The sequence below is a fragment of the Stegostoma tigrinum genome, chromosome 14 (genome assembly GCF_030684315.1).
Source record: "Stegostoma tigrinum isolate sSteTig4 chromosome 14, sSteTig4.hap1, whole genome shotgun sequence".
Lineage (NCBI taxonomy): Eukaryota > Metazoa > Chordata > Chondrichthyes > Orectolobiformes > Stegostomatidae > Stegostoma > Stegostoma tigrinum.
The window spans coordinates 9499319-9522023 of NC_081367.1; the positions used below are offsets into that span (position 1 = coordinate 9499319).

At 44.8% G+C, this 22705-nt stretch overlaps 1 protein-coding gene and 1 long non-coding RNA gene across 2 annotated transcripts in view; one reads left to right on the forward strand and one right to left on the reverse strand.

Annotated features, from left to right (window-relative positions):
* crocc2 (ciliary rootlet coiled-coil, rootletin family member 2) overlaps positions 1 to 22705 on the reverse strand; it is a 270040-nt gene that overhangs the window by 85677 nt on the left and 161658 nt on the right. The window contains exons 24-30 of the mRNA XM_048542456.2: positions 19027 to 19265; positions 18151 to 18310; positions 10809 to 10976; positions 9419 to 9803; positions 8427 to 8635; positions 7409 to 7529; positions 487 to 650 (exon numbers count right to left, since the gene is read on the reverse strand). Of these exons, the coding sequence (XP_048398413.1) occupies positions 487 to 650; positions 7409 to 7529; positions 8427 to 8635; positions 9419 to 9803; positions 10809 to 10976; positions 18151 to 18310; positions 19027 to 19265 (1446 nt within the window). The remainder of the gene's footprint in view (positions 1 to 486; positions 651 to 7408; positions 7530 to 8426; positions 8636 to 9418; positions 9804 to 10808; positions 10977 to 18150; positions 18311 to 19026; positions 19266 to 22705) is intronic.
* LOC125457823 (uncharacterized) lies at positions 7111 to 18792 on the forward strand. The gene is made up of 4 exons (XR_007248679.2): positions 7111 to 10196; positions 10626 to 10662; positions 17553 to 17681; positions 18686 to 18792. It is a non-coding gene; the product is annotated as an uncharacterized LOC125457823 (long non-coding RNA).

The window sequence follows — 22705 nt, forward strand, 5'->3', positions numbered from 1 at the left end:
ATTTTTAAGTGGTGAACCTCTCCATCTCGTCTCTCTCACATGGGGAAGCATTCTTTCAGTCTCCACCCTATCTGGTCCTTTCAGGGCCTTTACATGCTAAATATGATCAATTCCCATTCTGCTAAACTCCAATGGGTACAGACCCATCTTATCTGACTTTTCAACATTAAGCATCCCTCTCTTCCCAAGTATCAATCGAGTGCACTTTCTGTGAACTGTTCCTAGTGCATTTATACCCTTTCTTAAACAAGGAGGCCAAAACTGTGCGCCTCACTCCAGACGTGGCCTCACCAGTGCCAATGTGTCAATAGTTAAATGGTCCATACTGACAACCTTCAATGATTGTGATAAAAAGTTGACTGCTTTTGTGAAAAATGGAGGGACAGCCCTGATGTGAATTCTGATATTTTTTTAAGCCCAATGCTTAAAATCTGCACTGGGCACAGGTGACCACTTATGACCAATGATCCCGTCAGGTGTGATTACCTGGTGCGCTCGCCTCTCGCCCTCGGACGACTGCAGGCTCCATTCCAATGCGACCACTTGTTCCGCCAGGGCCTTCCTTTCTCTTTCTCCGCGTCTTATGGTCTCTTCTTGCAGCATGAGTGTAGCTTGGGCCTGACTCAATCGCCCATCCAATCCTCGCTTCCCTTTGAAACAACATAACGAGATTAAAAATATGTCTGTCCAACTTGGTAGAACACATTTATTCTCAGTATCAATCTAGTAAAACCTTCTTTGAACTACCTCCAAAGCCATTAGCATCCTCCTTTAATAAGGGGAGCAAAACTACACAAGTGGTCAAGATGTATGGATGAACACAGCAGGCCAAGCAGCATCTCAGGAGCACAAAAGCTGACGTTTCGGGCCTAGACCCTTCATCAGAGAGGGGGATGGGGAGAGGGAACTGGAATAAATAGGAAGAGAGGGGGAGGCGGACCGAAGATGGAGAGTAAAGAAGATAGGTGGAGAGAGTGTAGGTGGGGAGGTAGGGAGGGGATAGGTCAGTCCAGGGAAGACGGACAGGTCAAGGAGGTGGGATGAGGTTAGTAGGTAGCTGGGGGTGCGGCTTGGGGTGGGAGGAAGGGATGGGTAAGAGGAAGAACCGGTTAGGGAGGCAGAGACAGGTTGGACTGGTTTTGGGATGCAGTGGGTGGGGGGGAAGAGCTGGGCTGGTCGTGTGGTGCAGTGGGGGGAGGGGACGAATTGGGCTGGTTTAGGGATGCAGTAGGGGAAGGGGAGATTTTGAAACTGGTGAAGTCCACATTGATACCATTGGGCTGCAGGGTTCCCAGGCGGAATATGAGTTGCTGTTCCTGCAACCTTCGGGTGGCATCATTGTGGCAGTGCAGGAGGCCCATGATGGACATGTCATCTAGAGAATGGGAGGGGGAGTGGAAATGGTTTGCGACTGGGAGGTGCAGTTGTTTGTTGCGAACCGAGCGGAGATGTTCTGCAAAGCGGTCCCCAAGCCTCCGCTTGGTTTCCCCAATGTAGAGAAAGCCACACCGGGTACAGTGGATGCAGTATACCACATTGGCAGATGTGCAGGTGAACCTCTGCTTAATGTGGAATGTCATCTTGGGGCCTGTGATGGGGGTGAGGGAGGAGGTGTGGGGACAAGTGTAGCATTTCCTGCGGTTGCAGGGGAAGGTGCCGGGTGTGGTGGGGTTGGAGGGCAGTGTGGAGCGAACAAGGGAGTCACGGAGAGAGTGGTCTCTCCGCAAAGCTGACAGGGGAGGGGATGGAAAAATGTCTTGGGTGGTGGGGTCGGATTGTAAATGGCGGAAGTGTCGGAGGATAATGCGTTGTATCCGGAGGTTGGTAGGGTGGTGTGTGAGAACAAGGGGGATCCTCTTGGGGCGGTTGTGGCGGGGGCGGGGTGTGACGGATGTGTTGCGGGAAATACGGGAGACGCGGTCAAGGGCGTTCTCGATCACTGTGGGGGGAAAGTTGCGGTCCTTAAAGAACTTGGACATCTGGGATGTGCGGGAGTGGAATGTCTTATCGTGGGAGCAGATGCGGCAGAGGCGGAGGAATTGGGAATAGGGGATGGAATTTTTGCAGGAGGGTGGGTGGGAGGAGGTGTATTCTAGGTAGCTGTGGGAGTCGGTGGGCTTGAAATGGACATCAGTTACAAGCTGGTTGCCTGAGATGGAGACTGAGAGGTCCAGGAAGGTGAGGGATGTGCTGGAGATGGCCCAGGTGAACTGAAGGTTGGGGTGGAAGGTGTTGGTGAAGTGGATGAACTGTTCAAGCTCCTCTGGGGAGCAAGAGGCGGCGCCGATACAGTCATCAATGTACCGGAGGAAGAGGTGGGGTTTGGGGCCTGTGTAGGTGCGGAAGAGGGACTGTTCCACGTAACCTACAAAGAGGCAGGCATAGCTGGGGCCCATGCCCCTTAGGGGGTGGCCTCTTTGTAGGTTACGTGGAACAGTCCCTCTTCCGCACCTACACAGGCCCCAAACCCCACCTCTTCCTCCAGTACATTGATGACTGTATTGGCGCCGCCTCTTGCTCCCCAGAGGAGCTCGAACAGTTCATCCACTTCACCAACACCTTCCACCCCAACCTTCAGTTCACCTGGGCCATCTCCAGCACATCCTCACCTTCCTGGACCTCTCAGTCTCCATCTCAGGCAACCAGCTTGTAACTGATGTCCATTTCAAGCCCACCGACTCCCACTGCTACCTAGAATACACCTCCTCCCACCCACCCTCCTGCAAAAATTCCATCCCCTATTCCCAATTCCTCCGCCTCCGCCGCATCTGCTCCCACGATAAGACATTCCACTCCCGCACATCCCAGATGTCCAAGTTCTTTAAGGACCGCAACTTTCCCCCCACAGTGATCGAGAACGCCCTTGACCGCGTCTCCCGTATTTCCCGCAACACATCCCTCACACCCCGCCCCCGCCACAACCGCCCCAAGAGGATCCCCCTCGTTCTCACACACCACCCTACCAACCTCCGGATACAACGCATTATCCTCCGACACTTCCGCCATTTACAATCCGACCCCACCACCCAAGACATTTTTCCATCCCCTCCCCTGTCAGCTTTCCGGAGAGACCACTCTCTCCGTGACTCCCTTGTTCGCTCCACACTGCCCTCCAACCCCACCACACCCGGCACCTTCCCCTGCAACCGCAGGAAATGCTACACTTGTCCCCACACCTCCTCCCTCACCCCCATCACAGGCCCCAAGATGACATTCCACATTAAGCAGAGGTTCACCTGCACATCTGCCAATGTGGTATACTGCATCCACTGTACCCGGTGTGGCTTTCTCTACATTGGGGAAACCAAGCGGAGGCTTGGGGACCGCTTTGCAGAACACCTCCGCTCAGTTCGCAACAAACAACTGCACCTCCCAGTCGCAAACCATTTCCACTCCCCCTCCCATTCTCTAGATGACATGTCCATCATGGGCCTCCTGCACTGCCACAATGATGCCACCCGAAGGTTGCAGGAACAGCAACTCATATTCCGCCTGGGAACCCTGCAGCCATATGGTATCAATGTGGACTTCACCAGTTTCAAAATCTCCCCTTCCCCTACTGCATCCCTAAACCAGCCCAGTTCGTCCCCTCCCCCCACTGCACCACACAACCAGCCCAGCTCTTCCCCCCCACCCACTGCATCCCAAAACCAGTCCAACCTGTCTCTGCCTCCCTAACCGGTTCTTCCTCTTACCCATCCCTTCCTCCCACCCCAAGCCGCACCCCCAGCTACCTACTAACCTCATCCCACCTCCTTGACCTGTCCGTCTTCCCTGGACTGACCTATCCCCTCCCTACCTCCCCACCTACACTCTCTCCACCTATCTTCTTTACTCTCCATCTTCGGTCCGCCTCCCCCTCTCTCCCTATTTATTCCAGTTCCCTCTCCCCATCCCCCTCTCTGATGAAGGGTCTAGGCCCGAAACGTCAGCTTTTGTGCTCCTGAGATGCTGCTTGGCCTGCTGTGTTCATCCAGCCTCACATTTTATTATCTTGGAATTCTCCAGCATCTGCAGTTCCCATTATCTCTGGTCAAGATGTATTCTCACCGATACCCCGTGTAATGAAGCATAACATCCTTACTTTCCTGTTCAATTCCTCTCATAATAAAGGACAGCATTCCATCAATCTTGAATAATGTTGTATCTGTTTGTAACCCTACAAACTAAACTCTTGGGAACCATACACCAGAACATCTAAATGTCTCTGCACCTCAGAGTTCTCCAGTCATTCTCCATTTAAGTAATACTCAGCTTTTATAGTCTTCCTTCTAAGATGAGCAAGTTCATATTTTCCCACATTTTATTTCATCTGCCAGATTCTTTCACAAGTCGCTCACCCTCTCCATATGATATGCAACCCTAGGTTGTCCTCACAACATGCCTCCTACCTATAGCAAGGTATCATCTGTGAATTCAGCTGCTGTGTCTTTGCTTCCTTCATCTATGTTATTGAGGTAATTTGCAAATAATTGGGGGTGCAAACAAATCCCTGCAGAACTCCACCTGTCACATTCATATAAGCAGACAAAGATCCATTCATGCATACTCTCTTTTTTTTCTGGCAGCCCCAGGAATCTCCTATCCACACCGGAATGTTACCTGTTACACCACGGTGTTTTATTTCATAGAATGAGCTTTATTGTAGCTCCCCATCAAATGCCTTCTGAATGGCTGTACAGAGGCCAGTATCCTGTCACCGGGTCACCCTTTATCTATATTAACACAGTACACTGGCTGTGACCAGACAGCTTGGAGTTAGTCCCTGAAGTGAGGGTACGCTCTGAATCCCCTGTTTATTCATATATTTCAGCCAGGGCTCCCTGAATGGCTCAGGCTAACAACCTAAGGATCTCATAGTCAATAAGATCGACCTTCTAAAAATCCATGTTAACTATTTCAGCATGCTCCCCCTTTATCCTGCCTGTTTCACCTTCAAAGAACTCCAATAAAATTGGTTGTATGTTACTTCACTTTGACAAAAACATGTCAATTCTCTCCAATTGCCTTGAATTTTGCTAAGAGTGCAGCTATAATCTCACTATTGCTTGATTCTGACACTTACCTACAACAAACAACAAGCTAACTGACTGTAGCTTCCTGCATTCTGCTTCCCTCCCTTCTTACATAGAGGTGTTAAATTTGTGACTTTTCAGTCAGTTAGAACGTTTCCAGAATTGAGGTAATTTTGGAAAATGGGCACCAATGTATTTACTGGCTCATTAACCAACACTTGAGACCCCAGGCTGACGTTCACCTGGACCAAGAAACTTCTCAGGCTCCAGCTCCATTTGTTCGCTTTGTGACATTTCCTTCGTAATAACAATTTACCTTCCTCTAGGAAGAGAAAAAGACTTGTAAAAAATTTAAATTGCTGAGCTGGGTTGAATTAAAAATAAAATCTTGTATTGGCCTCGAGAAAAAGAAGCTGCTCCATTAGCCAAAAGCAGCCATAATTTTAAGGTGAAAGGCAGGAGGTTGACGGGGACTGGAAGGAGAGGGTTTTCAATCAGAGGATAGTGGGGATCTAGGATGCTCCACTTGGGAGGGTAGTTGAAGTGGAAAACCACACAACTTTTAAAAAGAACTACAATCAGCAATTTAGACTGGCTTAACATTCAAAGTTGTGGACCAATTGCTGGAAAGTGAGACTCTGTAGATTTAGTGTAGTTAGTGTAGACTCGATGGGCTGAAGAGCCTCTTCATAATGGTATGTTCCATAATACTTGAGATTGTAACCTTTGAGGTTCTGCTTTTTGGTCTCGTGCCTACTTCCTCAAATGGCCTATGGTGAATGCCTAGTTTTGCCTATGTAGCCATGAATCCTGCATAGACCACTTTAACTTGTTTATCCTCTTTATTCATCCACAGGATGAGGGCATCACTGGCCATGCAGCATTTATTGCCCATCCCTAATTGCCCAGAGGGCAGGTAAGAGCCAACCACATTGCTGTGGGTCTGGAGTCACATGTAGATCAGACCAGGTAAGGATGGCAGTTCCCTTCCCTAAAGGACATTAATGAACCAGATGGATTGTTCCCGACGACTGGCAAGGATTTATGATCATCATTAGACACCTAACTCCAGAATATTTATTGAATTCAATTCCGCTATCTGCCATGGTTGGATTTGAACCCGGGTCCCCAAAACATTAGCTGAATCTAATGATAATACCACTAGGCCATTGCCTCCTCACTACATGTTCCTTACCAGCCCTGAGAAAATATCAGGAACCCCAGCACCAGACAGGAGAGCAATGTTAATCCCTCTTACAAAGTAACTATCATAGCTCCTTCAACGACAACATTCCTCGTTGACCCTTCAACCTGAATGGTTTTCCATCCTAGGGGGACACAGTTTGCTCATCACCCCTCCCAAACCTCCACTTTCAATCTGAGAGAGAATATTTATTCCATTATGTATTATTATTCTGATGTCATGAGAGAGAATTATTCTCAGGCTGGCGGAGCCTCAAAGCCATTGGACAACTGCCCAGACTAGCAATCCTGCCCTCTGTATCGCCTTACCTGTCCTATCCTCAGTCCTACCTCCCTGTCCATGAACACTAGCTGTATTGGAAGACCTGATCCCAAGAGGTGTGGCTGCCTTCTGATATCAAAAAAAATCCAGGAAACTTTCCCCCTTCCTGATGCATCACAGTGTCTGCACTCTAGCTCCTAAACTGATTGAAAAGTTGCTCAAACTTCACACACCCACTGCAAATAAAAGCAAAATACAGCAGATGCTGGAAATCTGAAATAAAAGCAGAGAATGCTGGAGGAACTCACTGGCAACAACTGTGCAGAGGGAAACAGAGCTAATGTTTCAGGTCTGATATAGCTCTTCTTCAGAACCTCTGAGAACTTACAGATGTGCTGAGTTTCACCAACATTTTCTGTTTTTATTTCAGATTTCCTCCGTCTGCAATATTTTCCATTTATTAAGTTGTTGATGACAGCAAGTCTCAAAGTCACCCAGCTGCATTTAATTGGGAAGCAAAAACACAATGAAACACGAGTGTTCACAAACAAACACACACACATACACACACACACACACACACACACACACACACACACACACACACACACACACACACACACACACAATCTCTTCTCTCACACACACACACAGGTCTCTGTAAACGTTACCAGTACAGCCCTTTGAGCATGCCAGGCAGAGATGCCCATGACCTATGAATTTCTCAGCAACCCTTTCAGTAAGACCTGCCCTTTGGTGAGGCACACTTCAAAAGGCACAGCTGACAGGGCCAGGTTCGTGCATGGGAAGGCCAATGAACACTGCCTTGCACGTCAGCTCTCTGTGACAAAATGCACTCGAGTTCCAAAACACATTCTGACATCTTCCAACCAGTTAGCACTCCTGCTGCACTGATCACTTGACTGACCTTCTTCTGCCTCAGTGAAGGATTTCTGAAGATGCAGAACACGTGCGCTGGTCCGCTCACGGTCTGTTTCCATCTCTGTCAGCTGCCGTGCCAGGGCTGCCAGCTGATGGCAAGTTTCGTCCTAAGGGGGAAGCAAATAACTAATTCTTAAAGCCTTCTCTTCCACAGATGTATTGCTGGCATTGGATGAGCAGAGACTGACTGGCACAAGGTGAACCCTGAGGTTTAATTATTGAGCTGTTGATATGACAAACGTCACTGAAATATTATGTCAGGGAAATGTCAGAATTCTGTTCCTCTGTGTGTGCAGAACAATTCTGTTTGTTTTAATTGGGTAATTAACTGCTGCATTCATAGGACTTGTACCCCAGAATCTGAAGGTTGCAGGTTGATACACCACCAAAGAAGTTCACCACATAATCTGGGCTGTACAATCCAGTGCACTTGTGGAGATGTTACTGTGTTGTTACATGTATTTGTTTTTCTGATAAAACATTAAGGCAAGGCTATGGTGTGCCTTTTCCAGTGATACACAAAATGTCTCATGTTACTCTGCAAAGAAGAGCGTGGAGCTCTTCCTGGTATCCTGAATAACATTCCTCCCTCAACCAACCAGCGTAACCTTGAAAACATCCAAAAGTCTGTGTCTTAACTCACACCGACTCCTGTTCTTCAATGGGATGATATCATCTCGATCTTAAAACTCACACTCTTGCCTCAAATCCTTCCCTGGTCTTAACTCTCCTTTATCCTGAAATCCTGTCAATTCTCACAAAGCTCTGAGATATCTGCATCCATTCAATTCTAGTCAACTGAACATCTCTGATTTCAGTGCTCCACCATTTGTGGCCTGTCTTCAGCTGTCTAAGCTCAGAGGTCTAAAATTCCTTCCCTAAGCCTCTTCACGTCTTTATCTCATTTTTGTCTTTTGAGCCAATAGAAATGAATTCTTCATGAGACCATAAACAAAAGGAGATGATTACAAGTATGTACAGCATGGAATTCTAAGATACTTGACCCTGTGCCTCTGCGTGTCATGAAGTTCCTGCAGGAAATCTTGCAGGGCACTTTTAACAATTTCAGGATCGATGTCAGCTGTGTACGGTTCAGCACGGCTAGGTGACACAGAGCGGCCAGGAGTGTCAGAGTGACTCCGATCCGGAGATCCAGTTCGTGGGATTGGACTGCCCCGTCCATCTGTGGTAGTGGTGTAAGTGTTGTCAAAACCTGCGGATTGAAAAACAGATACTCTCTAATGAAAATGGGTAAAATTAGTCTCCGGCAAACAAGTGAAGCTATTGTGATTAGACAGTTCAAAGTGCGCTTTCAATGGATCAATAATTTTGCTGTCCTTACTCATTTCTCTAATCTGATTATAGATTTCCTCTTCAAGTTCCTTCCTACATTCCAGAATACATGCTGTACTAAGAATGATGCTGACAATAAATACAGACTGACTCAAAAAATGCAGACCGACTCAACATTATTGGAGTTCAAAGATGAAGAAAAAGGACTGGTTGCATTAACTTGAGGTCGTAGCTAGAGTTAGAAATTTGAACAGCAAGGTTATTGTTCTGTGTACTTTTTTATCCACTTCAGAATCAGAACAAACAAGGCCTAAACAGTAGAAAGGGAAACAATGTCCATGGGACTCCTTGCTAAAGAGGTATCTTAGCCAGCCTTCAACCTGGGAGACAGCTGTCTGAGGCCTAAAACAGCCCAGGTAGAGCAGATAAATGAGAGAGACCAGAATATCATGAGGTTTAAGATCCAATTAGAACAGGAAAATGATTAGCACAAGAACTACCAGAATCTTTGAGCAAGGTGACAGGATCTCAAGGACATAATATTAGCTTGCTAATGTGAAGTGGGAACTGGAAATAATCCCTGTGCTAGAACAGGTTAAACTAAGATACATTTGAAAATAACCACAGTTTGCAGGGACCAAGCAATAAATACAGGAAGATGGAACGGAATACACTGAAATATGGCTAACTCCAATTTGCGTACCTTTGGTGGGAGAGAGGGGTCTCCGTGGAGAAGGGCTACGGCTGGAAAATCCTGGGCTGACTGTTCTTCCGGATCGGCCAATTCCCAAAGTTCTGCGTAGTGTGGAGTACAAACTGCCCAACTTGCACTCCATATCCTTTTTGGCAGACTCTACTTTGGCCAGTTCTGTTTCTAGACCTGTTACACGGCCTTCCATGGCACTGACCTTTAGTGTTAACTCATCTGCTTCCCCCTTGGCATGTTGCAGTTTCACTTCCAGATTACGACTGTTTTCTTGAAATTTCTTCTCATTCACATGGCAATCATCCAGCTGTTTAAGGAGCTTTTTCTCATGAGCTTTGAACATATTTTCCATGTCCATGACCTTCTTCTGGAGGTTGGCAACCTATAAAGGAGTGACAACACACCAACCTTGTGTGTATCAGTGTTCTGAGGCTGAACCACACTGGCCCTGAACTTGGTGTTATGTTCGGTACAGAGATTAACATCTTAACACATGCATGAGCCATCAGTCAGATCACCGCCCTCATGTAAACTATCTTTTACCCTTTTCATCTCATCTCCTACTGAACTGCTGAATGGCAGAATGGTCTCTGTTACCTCATGCCTTGATTAGAGACATGTCAAACGGTCAATCTCTCAGATGTTTCCCTCTTTAAACTCAAGATCACTCAAATGCTGTTACAGAGATAGTCCGAACTGCCAATGCTGGAGAATCTGAGATAACAAGGTGTAGAGCTGGATGAACACAGCAGGCCAGGCAGCGTCAGAGGAGCAGGTAGGCTGACGTTTCGGGTCTGAACCTTTCTTCCAAAAATGATTATTATGGTTATTAAAATGGTTATTTTCTGAAGTGGTGGGGATTGGTCAGTGAGGTGGAAGGAGTGGATAGGTGACGATAAGATGGGCAAATCAAGGAGGTGGGGATGAGAGAGAGGGTTGGTCATGAGCTGGGGCCAGGGGTGGGGAGATTTTGAAACTAGCAAAGTCTACATTGAGACCATTGGGCTGTAGGCTCCCAAGGCAGAATATGAGGTGCTTCTCCTCCACTTTCTGGGCAGAGTTGTTGTACACTGGGGGAGGCCCAGGATGGACATGTCGCCCAGGGAGTGGGAGGGGGAATTGAAGTGGTTCACGACTGGAAGGTGTAATCATGCTAGTCAAGTATTGAGAGAATGTTCCTTCAATAGAGTTTCTGTGTTTCCAGATAAGGTGTTTTACCAAGTCTTGGCCTGTTTATTTGGGTGAGTATAAAGATCCAATTATGCTATTCAAAGAAGGGCAATTTGTGAAACTGACCATCAAAGTTTGCAACGATTTAGAATAATTTTTCTGTGGCTGTGTTGCTCCTTTATCAGCAATGGACAATCATACACCATCCAGCACTTACCTCTTTGCGAGCTGATTCACGGCCAGTTTCTGCCTCTACAATCTTCTGCTTCAGGATGAAGGATTCCTTCCTGCTCTCCTCCCCACGCTGATCGTTCATAGCCATTTGGGACTGCAATTCCTCCACTTCTTTGGTCTTCTTTGCATTCTCGCTGTCCAATATCTTCACCTGAGTAAGCAGTACAAGGCATAGCAGTCAGCAGGTCTGGAAGCTAGTTTTTGAGCTTGTCTTTCACATTGAAGGAAGTTTACACTACTGCATCTTAAACTGGTCATTTACATCACAAAAGTTTCTTTAAAGGTTTAATATAAATTGGCACTAAGGTGCTCCCTGGATTAATATGAAGTTAACACCAAATTATTGGAACTTCAAGCAGGTGGAAATGGAGAAATATTAATTTGGCCCATTACACTTCTGCCACTGATCAGAAACAATATATCTTTATGATAGATTCTACAAGGCTACCCAAACATCTAATGGAAAATGTTGCATAAGTTCTCCTTGATTGAAATAGCCATCAATCAAAGTGGTAAAATTATGCATTCATCCAATGCCCTCCCAAAATGCTTCTACTATCCACACTATATTAAATACCGTTCTATTGCTGTGCCCAGATATTGCTCTCCACAGATATTGAATCCTTCTTCTGAACAGAAACTAACTTGTCTATTATGTTATGTCCCATGGTTGATATGTCAGGATACATTTAAGAGACATGTACTCTCCAAGATACCTTGTAATTTCAGGGTATCAATATTCCATACTTCATCTTACTTTGGGGTATTTGAAGCATTTCGCTCTGCAGGATCAATGCTACTGTATCAATAATCAATCATTATCTAAAACACTAATGTGCATGAAGCATCTCATGTTTGTACTTAATAGTTAGTTGTAATAAACTTCTGTTGGATTCTTCAAAACCATGGTAAACACCCCACCAAGAGATAACAGAAGCATTGCTGCAACAGGTGAAACACCCTCTCAGGGCAAATCACACTACAACAGTAGTGGTGGTCATCAAGAAGCTATTTAGATATTTAGATATCTTGGAAGATATTTGGAAAACTAATCGAAGGCTAACCAGGCAACAGAAAAATCTGTGTCATTTTTTGTGAGACAGCCGCACAAATGAATAGACTGGTATTAACTGCCAATAAAAGTTTATTTCTTTGATAATAATGGAATATATTTCAACATAAAAGAAATTTTTTAAAATTGCTTTAATTAAAAGAAGAAAAAGGTAGCAGTGTACTTGTGAGCCAGAATACAAAGCTGGTTATATGCCATACGAAAAGCTGCAAAAACACAGTTCCTGACAGATGATTCATAAGAACCAGGTTCTCACAACAGCGATAGCAAACTCTGTGCCTTCAAAGAAAGAACAGTTGTTAATTTACATTGACACTAAGTCAGGTACATGCAAAATGATATGGAATTTAAGGAAGAACCATGAAAAGCAGAAACCTCACTATTGACTGGATATCCAGGGATTCCTTTACTAAATGACCACTGCTAAAACAACCTACGCAGTTCTACTTTGTTGATCCAGCAAGTGATGATCTTGCCAGAAACAAATGTCTCCATTGGCAAGGAGAGGTTTCATAGAATTAAAACACCCGGTCTTTATCGACATGATCAGAAAGGCCCAGAAACGATCTGGAAGGCTCTTAAAGACAAGATCAAGGCGAGAATTGACTTTAGGATTAACTTATGCAATGCATGCCATCTGACAGTAATTCCAAGAATCTCTTGACCAGTCTATTGGTAGACACTGCAGCAAGGGGTATGAATGTGATTCTTCTGAAGAGGAAATCTCAGGGAGTTTCAGTGAGTTAGTCATCATATTTAAGTTAGCTGAAGCCTTTAGGAAGGAGATTTTGGGCAAGAAAAAAAGCACAACCATTGACACCTTATTTGAGGAAAGACAGGAGTATGTAGCCATGGTGGCAGGCCAAGAATAATTTCCTGCTTTAGGTGTATTCGACACTATTGTTACAGTCAATAAATACACCAAACTGACAAAATCTGTAACAGATGCAGTTTGTCATACTTATCTCAAAACTTTCCTGTTCTTCTTGATAGTTAAAAAGCATGTAGCATCAGTGGTCTTTTCTTTTTATTTATTTGTGGGATGTGGGCATCGCTGGCTGGGCAGCATTTATAGCCCGTCCCTAGACGCCCTTGAGAAGGTAGTGGTGAGCTGCCTTCTTGAACAGCTACAGTCCACCTGCTGTGGGTTGACTCACAGTGCCCTTATGGAGGGAATTCCAGGATTTTAACCCAGCGACAGTGAAGGAATAATAATATATTTCCATGCCGAGATGGTGAGTGGTTTTGAGCAGAAATCGAAAGCAGTGGTGTTCCCATATGTTCTGCTGCCTTTGTCCTTCTGGATGGAAATGATCCTAAGTTTGGATGGTGCTATCTAAGGCTTGTTGGTGAATTTCTGCAGTGCATCTTGTAGATAGTACACATTACTGCTATTGAGCAATGGTGGTGGAGAAAGTGGATGCTTGTGGATACAGTGCCAATCAAGCAGGCTGCTTTGTCCCGAATGGCGTCAAGATTCCTCACCATTCTTGAGGAATGCATTCATCCAGGCAAGTGCGGAGTATTCCATCACATTCCTGGCTTGTGCCTTATAAATGATGGACAGGCTTTGAGGAATCAGGAGGTGAGTTACTTGTTGCATTATTCCTTACCTCTGAACTCCTCTTGCAGACATTGTGTTTATGTGGCAAGACCAGTTGAATTTCTAGTTAATGATAACCCCCATGACATTGATGGTGGAGGATTCAATGATGGTAACACAATTGAATGTCAAGACCTGGTGGTTATATTGTCTCTTATTAGTGATGGTCATCGCTCGCATTTGTGTGGCATGAATATCACTTGCCACTTGTCAGCCCAAGCCTGGATATTGTCCAGATCTTTTTGCATTTGACTGCTTTAGTATCTGAAGATTCACAAGTCGCGCTGAACATTGTGCAAGCATTGGCAAACATCCCTATTTCTGACCTTATAATGAAGGGAAGGTCATTGATTTAAGATGGTTGGGCCTAGGACTCTACCCTCAGGAACTCCCGCAGAGATGTCCTAGAGCTGAGGTGACAGGCCTCCAATAACCACAACTATCTTCCTATGTGCCAGGTATGACTCCACCCACTGCATTTTGCCCTCAATATCCATTGATTCCAATTTTACCAGGACTCCTAATGTGACACTTGGTCTTATGCAGCGTTGAGGCCAACAGCTGTCACGCTCACATCACCTCTGGAATTCAGCTCTTTTATCCATGTTTGAGCCAAGGCTGTAATGAGGTCAGGAGCTGAGTGGCCCTGGCGGAATCTGAACTGGGCATCACTGAGCAGGTTATTGCTGAGCAGGATAATAAAGTGTGAAGCTGGATGAACATAGCAGGCAAAGCAGCATCTCAGGAGCACAAAAGCTGATGTTTTGGGCCTAGACCCTTCATCAGACCTCCTGAGATGCTGCTTGGCCTGCTGTGTTCATCCAGCTTCACACTTTATTATCTTGGATTCTCCAGCATCTGAAGTTCCCATTATCTCTATTGCTGAGCAGGTGCTGCTTGATAGCACTGTTAATGACACTTTCCATCACTGATGGAGGACAGTAGACTGATGGGACGGTAATTGGCTTAGATGGATTTGTCCTGCTTTTTGTGTACAGGACATACATGAGCAATTTTCCACATTGTCGGGTAGATACCAGTGTTGAACTGTACTGGAACAGCTTGGCTAGGGGCGTGGAGATGCATATGCAAGAAATCCTGTTTGAAAGGCCAAGCCAGACTGCTCAACAGAATATAGGTGAGCAACAAGACGGTAGCCCCCACAAAACTGACAGCAAGGGAAGTGTTAAGAAGGTCTGCAAATATAAGCACATGAATGAGATTCAGAGTTAATTACGTGACAGGCAAATTTTAGAAGGTGAACCTAGCTTTCCAAATTGAAAACTTTACAGACAATGCAGACAGTATAAGTCAAACAGAAACTTGTTCAACTTTTAGTATTGTATACAATGAAAATACAAGACAACACACACTAAAAGCCTAGATTAATATGGGAAATGTCAGAATATTACTGTGACTTATCCTGAGAGGCATGGACATCAGCAAGTGATGGTCCATGGTACAGACGAAGAGAGACCATCTCACAGCATGCAACTGGATTCCAATCCATGCATTGGCAGAATCATACTGCAGTGCCAATACACAAACTCATCTTGGCTTCCCAAAATCTTAGACTTGTAGGCATCAATGATTGAGCAGCGGTGGGACAACCAGTACACACAGATCTCAATTTAGTCACAACTCACGCGAGACTAATTTCAGACGCAACAACCTCCAAGGATACCACTTTGAAGCGATGTGCAAAACAAATAAGAAGATGATAATGTCTGACATGCTAAACAGATTATGCTTTCCACCCAAAGAACATATTCCTCTTGATCCGCAGATGCTCCAGTCAACGAGGTTGAAGATGCTCTCAAAGGCCAGAGCCAGTGTAATTCTTTGTAATCGGCAACTGCTGAAGATGAGCAACTATGTGGGTTACAGAAGATTGTTATGCAGGTATAGCCTGAAAGTATTGTAATACAGGAGAAGATTTGGCCATTTTGGACATACTTTATAAACTTGGCATATCACAACAAGTAATCTTCAAGGGCAAACAAGTCCCAAACCAAAAGCATTATGTCAAGGTATCATGTGCATACTACAGAAACACACATGAATTGAATGCACAATAGGAATATCACATGAATCTATGAACAGGCCAGAGGTAAATCAGATAATCAATGACTTAAGATGCATGTGAGACATGCCAAATGTATCAACTCCGGCAGTAGAGGGAGACTGTATTTCTGTACAATTTTGCATGCACCACTTGAACCGAAGTAGCTGCAGATCTACGCACTGTGCAAGGGAAAGAATACTCACAACTTGACTCCCCAATCTGTCTACCATTGACAAGGCACAAGTCAGGAGTGTGATGGAATACTCCCCACTTGCCTGGATTAGTGCAGCTCCAACAACAGTTGAATCTTGACCAGCACCACATCCACAAATATCCACTTCCTTCACCACTGATCTTTAGTAGCAGCGATGTGTACCATCTACAGGATGCACAGCAGAAATTTACCAAAAATTCTCAGACAGCACCTTCCAAATCTATGACCACTTCCATCTAGAAGAACAAAGGTAGGAATACATAGGAACACCACTACCTGCAAACTTCCCTCCAAGCCACTCACCATACTGATTTGAAAACATGTGACCATTCCTTCATTGTCACTGGGTCAAAATATTGGAATTCCCTCCCCAAAGGCATTGTGGGTCAAACTACAGTAACTAGATTGCAGCATTTCAAGAAGATAGCTCATCACCACCTTCTCAGAGGCAAGCAGAGGCAGACAGTCAATGTTGGCCTAGCCAGCGCCACCCACATGTCACGAGTGAAGTTGAAAATCACTTATTCAGAATGGATGATTTCTCTAAATTTCCAGTTGTTCAATGGCTTATCGACACAATGAGTGTGACTGTCATCGAGCTCAGAGTCATACGCCTGTACCACATGGAAACAGACCCTTCGGTACAACTCGCCCATGCCAACCAGATATCCTAAATTAATCAAGTCCTATTTGGCAGCATTTGGCCCATATCTTTCTAAATCCTTCCTATTCATGTACCCATCCAGATGCCTTTTAAATCTGGTAATTGTACCAGCCTCCACCACTTCCTTGGGCAGCTCATTCCATACACATGTGAAAAAGTTGCCCCTTAGGTCCCTTTTAAATCTTTTCCTCTCACCCTAAACTCTATAGTTTTTGAATGCCACACCCATGGGAAAATACCTTAGTTTTCAGCCTATCTATGTCCTTCATAATTTTATGAACTTCTGTAAGGTTAGCTTCCGATGCTCCAGGGAAAATAGTCACAGCCTGTTCGGCCTTCCAGGATAGCTCAAGCCCTCCAATCCTGGCAATATCTTTGTGAATCTTTTCTGAGCCATTTCAGGTTTCACAACATCCTTCCTATAGGTGTGAGACCAGAAGTGCATGCAGTATTCCAAAAGTGGCCTAACCAATGTCCTGTTCAGGCGCAACATGACTTCCCAACATCTATACTTAATGCACTGACCAATAAAGATAAGCGTACCAAATAGTTTCCTTACTATCCTGTCTACCTAGGACTACACTTTCAAGAAACTGTAAACCTGTACTCCAACTTTCCTTGTTCAGCAACATTCCTCAAGAAAGCAGCAAGATAACTGATTTGTCAAACACGTGTTAAACAAAGTGTATCTCTCCAACTGGCTACACAATCACCAGATTAGGACAAGATGTCAAGCTCCAAAGCATTATATATAAAGTTTGTACATTCTAAACTCTGTTTTACTTGCTGTATAATGGTCAAATTGACAACATGTGCCTATATATCTGTTTGAGAAACTTTGTTAACCTTTAGAAACAGGGTTATGTTGTGTATGTCTCATGATCAGGTTGACAGTGTATCATTAAGAAATACTCATGTTATCAGCTCATGCGGGCTGAAGGAAGAAAGATGTCCTCTCCATCTTATCTCAGCTAACTTTGTAGCTTAATACTAGCCCAGACACCTATGTGTCTCAGGACTGTAATGTTTGTACATCATAGTTACTTGTAATAAATGTTTGTTGGATTCTTCAATACCTCAATATTCCACAGCATTTTCTTATGTTGCAGGACATAATGTAACGCATGACTGCATCAGATAGAAGCGCCCTGTTGGAGGTAAATTCAGACCACGGTCCTGTGGAGAATATAGATCTCTCACTCTGAACGTCTCCCCATAATCTCCAATCATAGTTCCAGGTACTTATTTTTAAAGCAAGTGGTAAAAAGCAGAAAGCAAAAGGAATACTTGATGATTGCACATTGCCCTTTGACAAGCCACCTAAAACTAAACCTAAAACAAAATATGCTGGAAATCACATAGGATCAGGCAGCATCCATGGAGAGAGAGCAAGCTAACGTTTCGAGTTCACACTTGAAACATTAACTTGCTCTCTCCCCATGCATACTGCCTGACCCACTGTGATTTCTAACATTTTGTTTTTGTTTTCAGCACAGATTCCAGCAAATGCAGTAATTGACTCCTACCTAAAACTGAAGATAGTTTAATAAATTTAATTCCCTTAAGTCAACAAATCAAAGCTACATCTCCTGACTCTTAATTGTTGTATCTGGCATTACATGTAGTAGGGATTTTATTATTTCCGCCCATTGATCACTAAGGAATGAGATTAGCATTCATCACTTTCTCAGAGTCTTCTTTCCTCACCTGTCGTCGAAGCTCCTGCAATTCTCTCCGAGCCTCCAGTCTCGATCTTTCAACTTCCCGCAGGTTGGAGCGCAGCTCTCCTGCCTCAGTTTGAACTGCGGTTTTGGCTTCTTCCAGGATGCTGATCTTCTGCGCTTTCTCCTCATTTGTCCTCTTCAAGCTGATGGCATAGAAACATAGTCAGTTCCCATGAATCAGAAACCATTAGAGAGGAGAGGATGGTAACCTGCAATATTGGCAAGAATTCAAGATATATTTTGGGAAATATTTGATGCTTAAGAATTAAATTTTGACTTTGTGTTTTTAGAGCACAATATTAACAGCGTACATCTGGGCCGCAGTTAATTTTAAACTTGATTGCTTAGGGTGCAGTTTGGAAAGTTTTTGGCACATTTTTCCTGTGTGTATTTAAAATGCAGTTGTAGCTGCTTTGATGTGGCGATTATAAACATTTTGCAGTAATTTGGGATTTCCGGTGTTTACAAGCAGAGTATTGTATGCCAAGTGCTCACACCATTTTTTAATTCATTCACAGGAGGAGGGCATCACTGACTCAGCAGCATTTATTGCCCATCCCTAATTTCCCAGAGGGCATTTCAGAGTCAACCACATTGCTGTGGGTCTGGAGTCACATGTAGGCCAGGCCAGGTAAGGACTCAGTTTCCTTCCCTAAAGGATATTAGTGAACCAGACAGGTTTTCCCAACAATCAACAATGGATTCATGGTCATCTTTAGACCCTTAATTCCAGATATTTATTGAATTCAAATTCCACCATCTGCCATGGGGCGATTCAGTCCCAGGTCACCAGAATGTTATCTGGGTCTCTGGATTAACAGTCCAGCGATAATACCACTAGGCCCCAATTGCATAATACCTGATTCTTTCACTCTCAATCTTTTTGATGGTATTCCTGAGTTCCTCATTGGAATTCTGGATGGCTTCTTTTTCACGGATTTCATCATTCAGAACACGCTTGAGCTCCAGGCTCTCTTTCCGTTGCATTTCCTGAGCTTCCTCATTCTCTCGGACTTTCCTGTGGGACTCAACCAGGTCCTTACGAATTCCATCCCGAGTATCCTCCACCACACGAAGTTGTGTCTTTAACTCTTCCATCTGTTTTTGAACAAAAGTTGGAAGGCAACATTTGGAAAATCCACAACCGCAGGAATAGGTGCTCGACAGATTCGGAAGGCAAAGGAAGAAACAATGGTGAACAGTTCCAGAGACAGGACATAATTAAAGTTGCAAAGACGGTAAATGGTGGTTACTGTTGGTGACATCAAGTACAATTGAACATGGACCAACAGCTTGGCCAGGCCATGCAGAGGAAGTGAGAGTTAAACATATTTTGGTGTAGACTAAAACAAAAGTGCCTTTTTTTATCACTGATGATAGGGGGATGACACTGAATTCGAGAGGTTCCAGGGAATGGAGCGGCCTTATGATAGTGGAAATAAATATTGTCAAGAAATGGAAACTGAATACTTTGAAGCTGAATTTTGAAAGTTGGCCGAGGAAGCAGATGGCAGGCTGAATGGTAGAAAAAAAGCTTGATGACTGCTGTGTGAAAGGAAGTGGGGAAGAAACTGCAGAGTGAAATGGGGGTCTGGCTGTGTTTGGAGGCAGGCAGTAGTGAGATGCGATTGAGGAGATTCTGGGCAAAGTTGGTTCAATTGTCACAAGTGAGAAAGGGATTGCAGAGGACCTGGCGAAGCATAGAATCCCTACAGTGTGGAAGCAGGCCATTTGGCCCATCGAGTCCACACTGACCCTCTGAAGAGCATCACAGCCAGACCCACCCTCCTACCCTATCCCTGTATTTCTCATGAACAACACACCTAATCTGCACACCCCTGGATACTATGGGCAGTTTAACATAGCTAATTCACTTGACCTGTACATCCTTAGACTGTGGGAGGAAACTGAAGCACCCGGAGGAAACCCACGCAGACACGGGGAGAATGTGCAAACTCCACACAGACAGTAGCCCGAGGGTGGAATTGAACCTGGATCCCTGGCCTGTGAGACAGTGTAACCATTCAACGACTGTGCTACACCCAAAATCTTTACATTACTGTAGTGTTTCCCTCCGTCCCTCCTTCTTGAGCCAAAACCAAAAGAGACAGCAGGGCAGTTACAAAATTTGGTTGTGCAGAGCCTCAGCAGTGTACATCATCCATTAATGATGGCAGGAACTCTGAGAAATCTTGTGAAGTGTGTGGCATGTAAGATATGGGAGTTCTTGGATCCACATGACACCCAGGACAGTCAAGAAGGTAGCAGTCCTTGAACACGATGTGACTGATTTAGAGCAGCGACTCTCCTCACTGCACATCATACAAGAAGGAGAGAAGTTTCTCCTACCACAGAGTGGTTACTCCACATTGTGAATGGGATGAAAGGAGGAGTGCAGAGATGGTAGGACAATGGGTGACCATTTACTGAAAGGAAAAGAGACAGCAGGCAAAGGAAACACAGGACCCCTTGGACTTGTCTAGCAGGTATGAAATTTTCGACGTCTATTTAGTGAGCAACATGACTGAGTTGGGGGTGGGTGACAAAGAGGAAAAACACGGTACCATGGTTACCCTCTGGGAAAAGCAAGAGATGTGGTAGGCTGATTGGGAAGGTGGTAGCAGTGGATGGCTCAGTACGTGGAACAGCACAGGAACAGGCCATTTGGCCCACGGTGTGGTGCTGTACATGATGCCAAGTTAAAGTAATCCCTTCTGCCTGCCCGTAGTCCATATCCCTGCATTCTTTGCTTATTCACATGATTATCTAAAAGCCCCTTAAATGTCCCTATCATTAAAGCATCCACCACCAACCCTGGCAGCGTGTTCCAGGCACTTACTACTCTCTGTGTAATAAAACTTGCCCTTCACATCTCCTTTGAACTTACCTCCTCTTACCTTAAATGTATGCCATCTAGTATTTCAAGGGATAGACAGCCAGTCCAGTTTGCAGCCAAAAGATCATGAGTCCCACATGGTCTGTTGTCTCCCTGGTGCAAGGGTTTGGGGCAACTATGGGACACACTTTTAAGGTGGGTGGAGAGAGATTTAAAAAAGACATAGGCAAATTTTTTACACAGAGGTTGGTTCACATGTGGAATGAACTTCCTGATGAAGTAGGTGGATGTGGGTGCAATTACAATGCTTAAAAGACATTTGCTTAAGTACATGAATAGGAAAGATTTGGAGGGATATGAGCCAGGAGCAGGCAGGTGCGACTAGTTTAGTTTGGGATTACGTTTAGCATGGGCTGGCTGGATTAAAGGGTCTGTTTCTGTGCTGTATGACTCTATGATTTCATGACTCTATAACAGAACGGTTGGATACATTTCTCAAAAGGGAGGGTGAATTACCAGTGGTTGTGGATCATGGAGCTACCAGTGATACAGGGACTGATGGCTCAGAGGTCTTGCAGGAGTCAGTGAGCAGGTTGAAACTAAGGAGATCCAGGGTAGTAATCTTGGAAAGACTACTTATGTCATGAGCCTCAACAATTTATGCAAAGACAGGGAGGTAACTGTGTGGCTTTAGGGGTGATGTGGAAAGGAGGGGTTTAGATTTTTGGGATGTTGGGATCACTTTTGGGAAAGGAGAAAACTGTACAGAAGAGATGGAGTTGACCTGAACAGAAATGGAACCAATCTCATGGGTGATAATGGGAACTGCAGATGCTGGAGAACCCAAGATAATAAAGTGTGAAGCTGGATGAACGCAGCAGGCCAAGCAGCATCAGATGCTGCTTGGCCTGCTGTGTTCATCCAGCTTCACACTTTATTATCTTCCAATCTCATGGGGATGGATTTAAACTTGTAAAGCAGTGGTGTGGATTGATGAATGGGCCTAACTTTGGAAGTACCAGTGAGGGCAAAAAGTGAGAAGATGGGAAATGGATAAAGTAAGGGGGGAAAGGCATAAGTATTGACAGCAAACAAAGAAATTGGCAAGAAAGTGATAAGGGCAAGGTTAATTTGATTGTTTGTTTATGCATGGAGTATAGCGAACAAAACTGAGGAACTGGAAGCAGATATTGTTCTAAGGGGATATGATATAGTCGGATTGACAGAAACATGGCTTAAGCTAGAACAGGACTGGATACTTGGCATCCTGAGTTATAAGGTTTTAAGCAGAATCAGGATGGGTAAAAATGAAGTGTAGCAATCTTGGTTGAAGATAGTATCATAGCCCTTGAAGGAAATGCAGTCCCTGAATTAGAATCGATGTGGTTGGAGGTGAGAAACAGGAGGGAGCAGTGACCTTGTAGGGTATTTATTATAGACCTCCAAATAGTAGGAGGAAATAAAATGGTGCTTTTGCAGGCAGATTATGGAAATCTACAAGACAAGTAGGGTTATGATAGTTGATGATTCAATTTCCCTAAAGTAGGGCAGCACAGTGGCTCAGTGGTTAGCACAGCTGCTTCACAGCGCCATGGGCACAGGTTCGATTCCAGCCTCAGGCAACTGTCCGTGTGGAGTTTGCATGTTCTGCCTGTGTCTGCATGGATCCCATCCAGGTGCTCCAGTTTCCTCCCACAGTCCA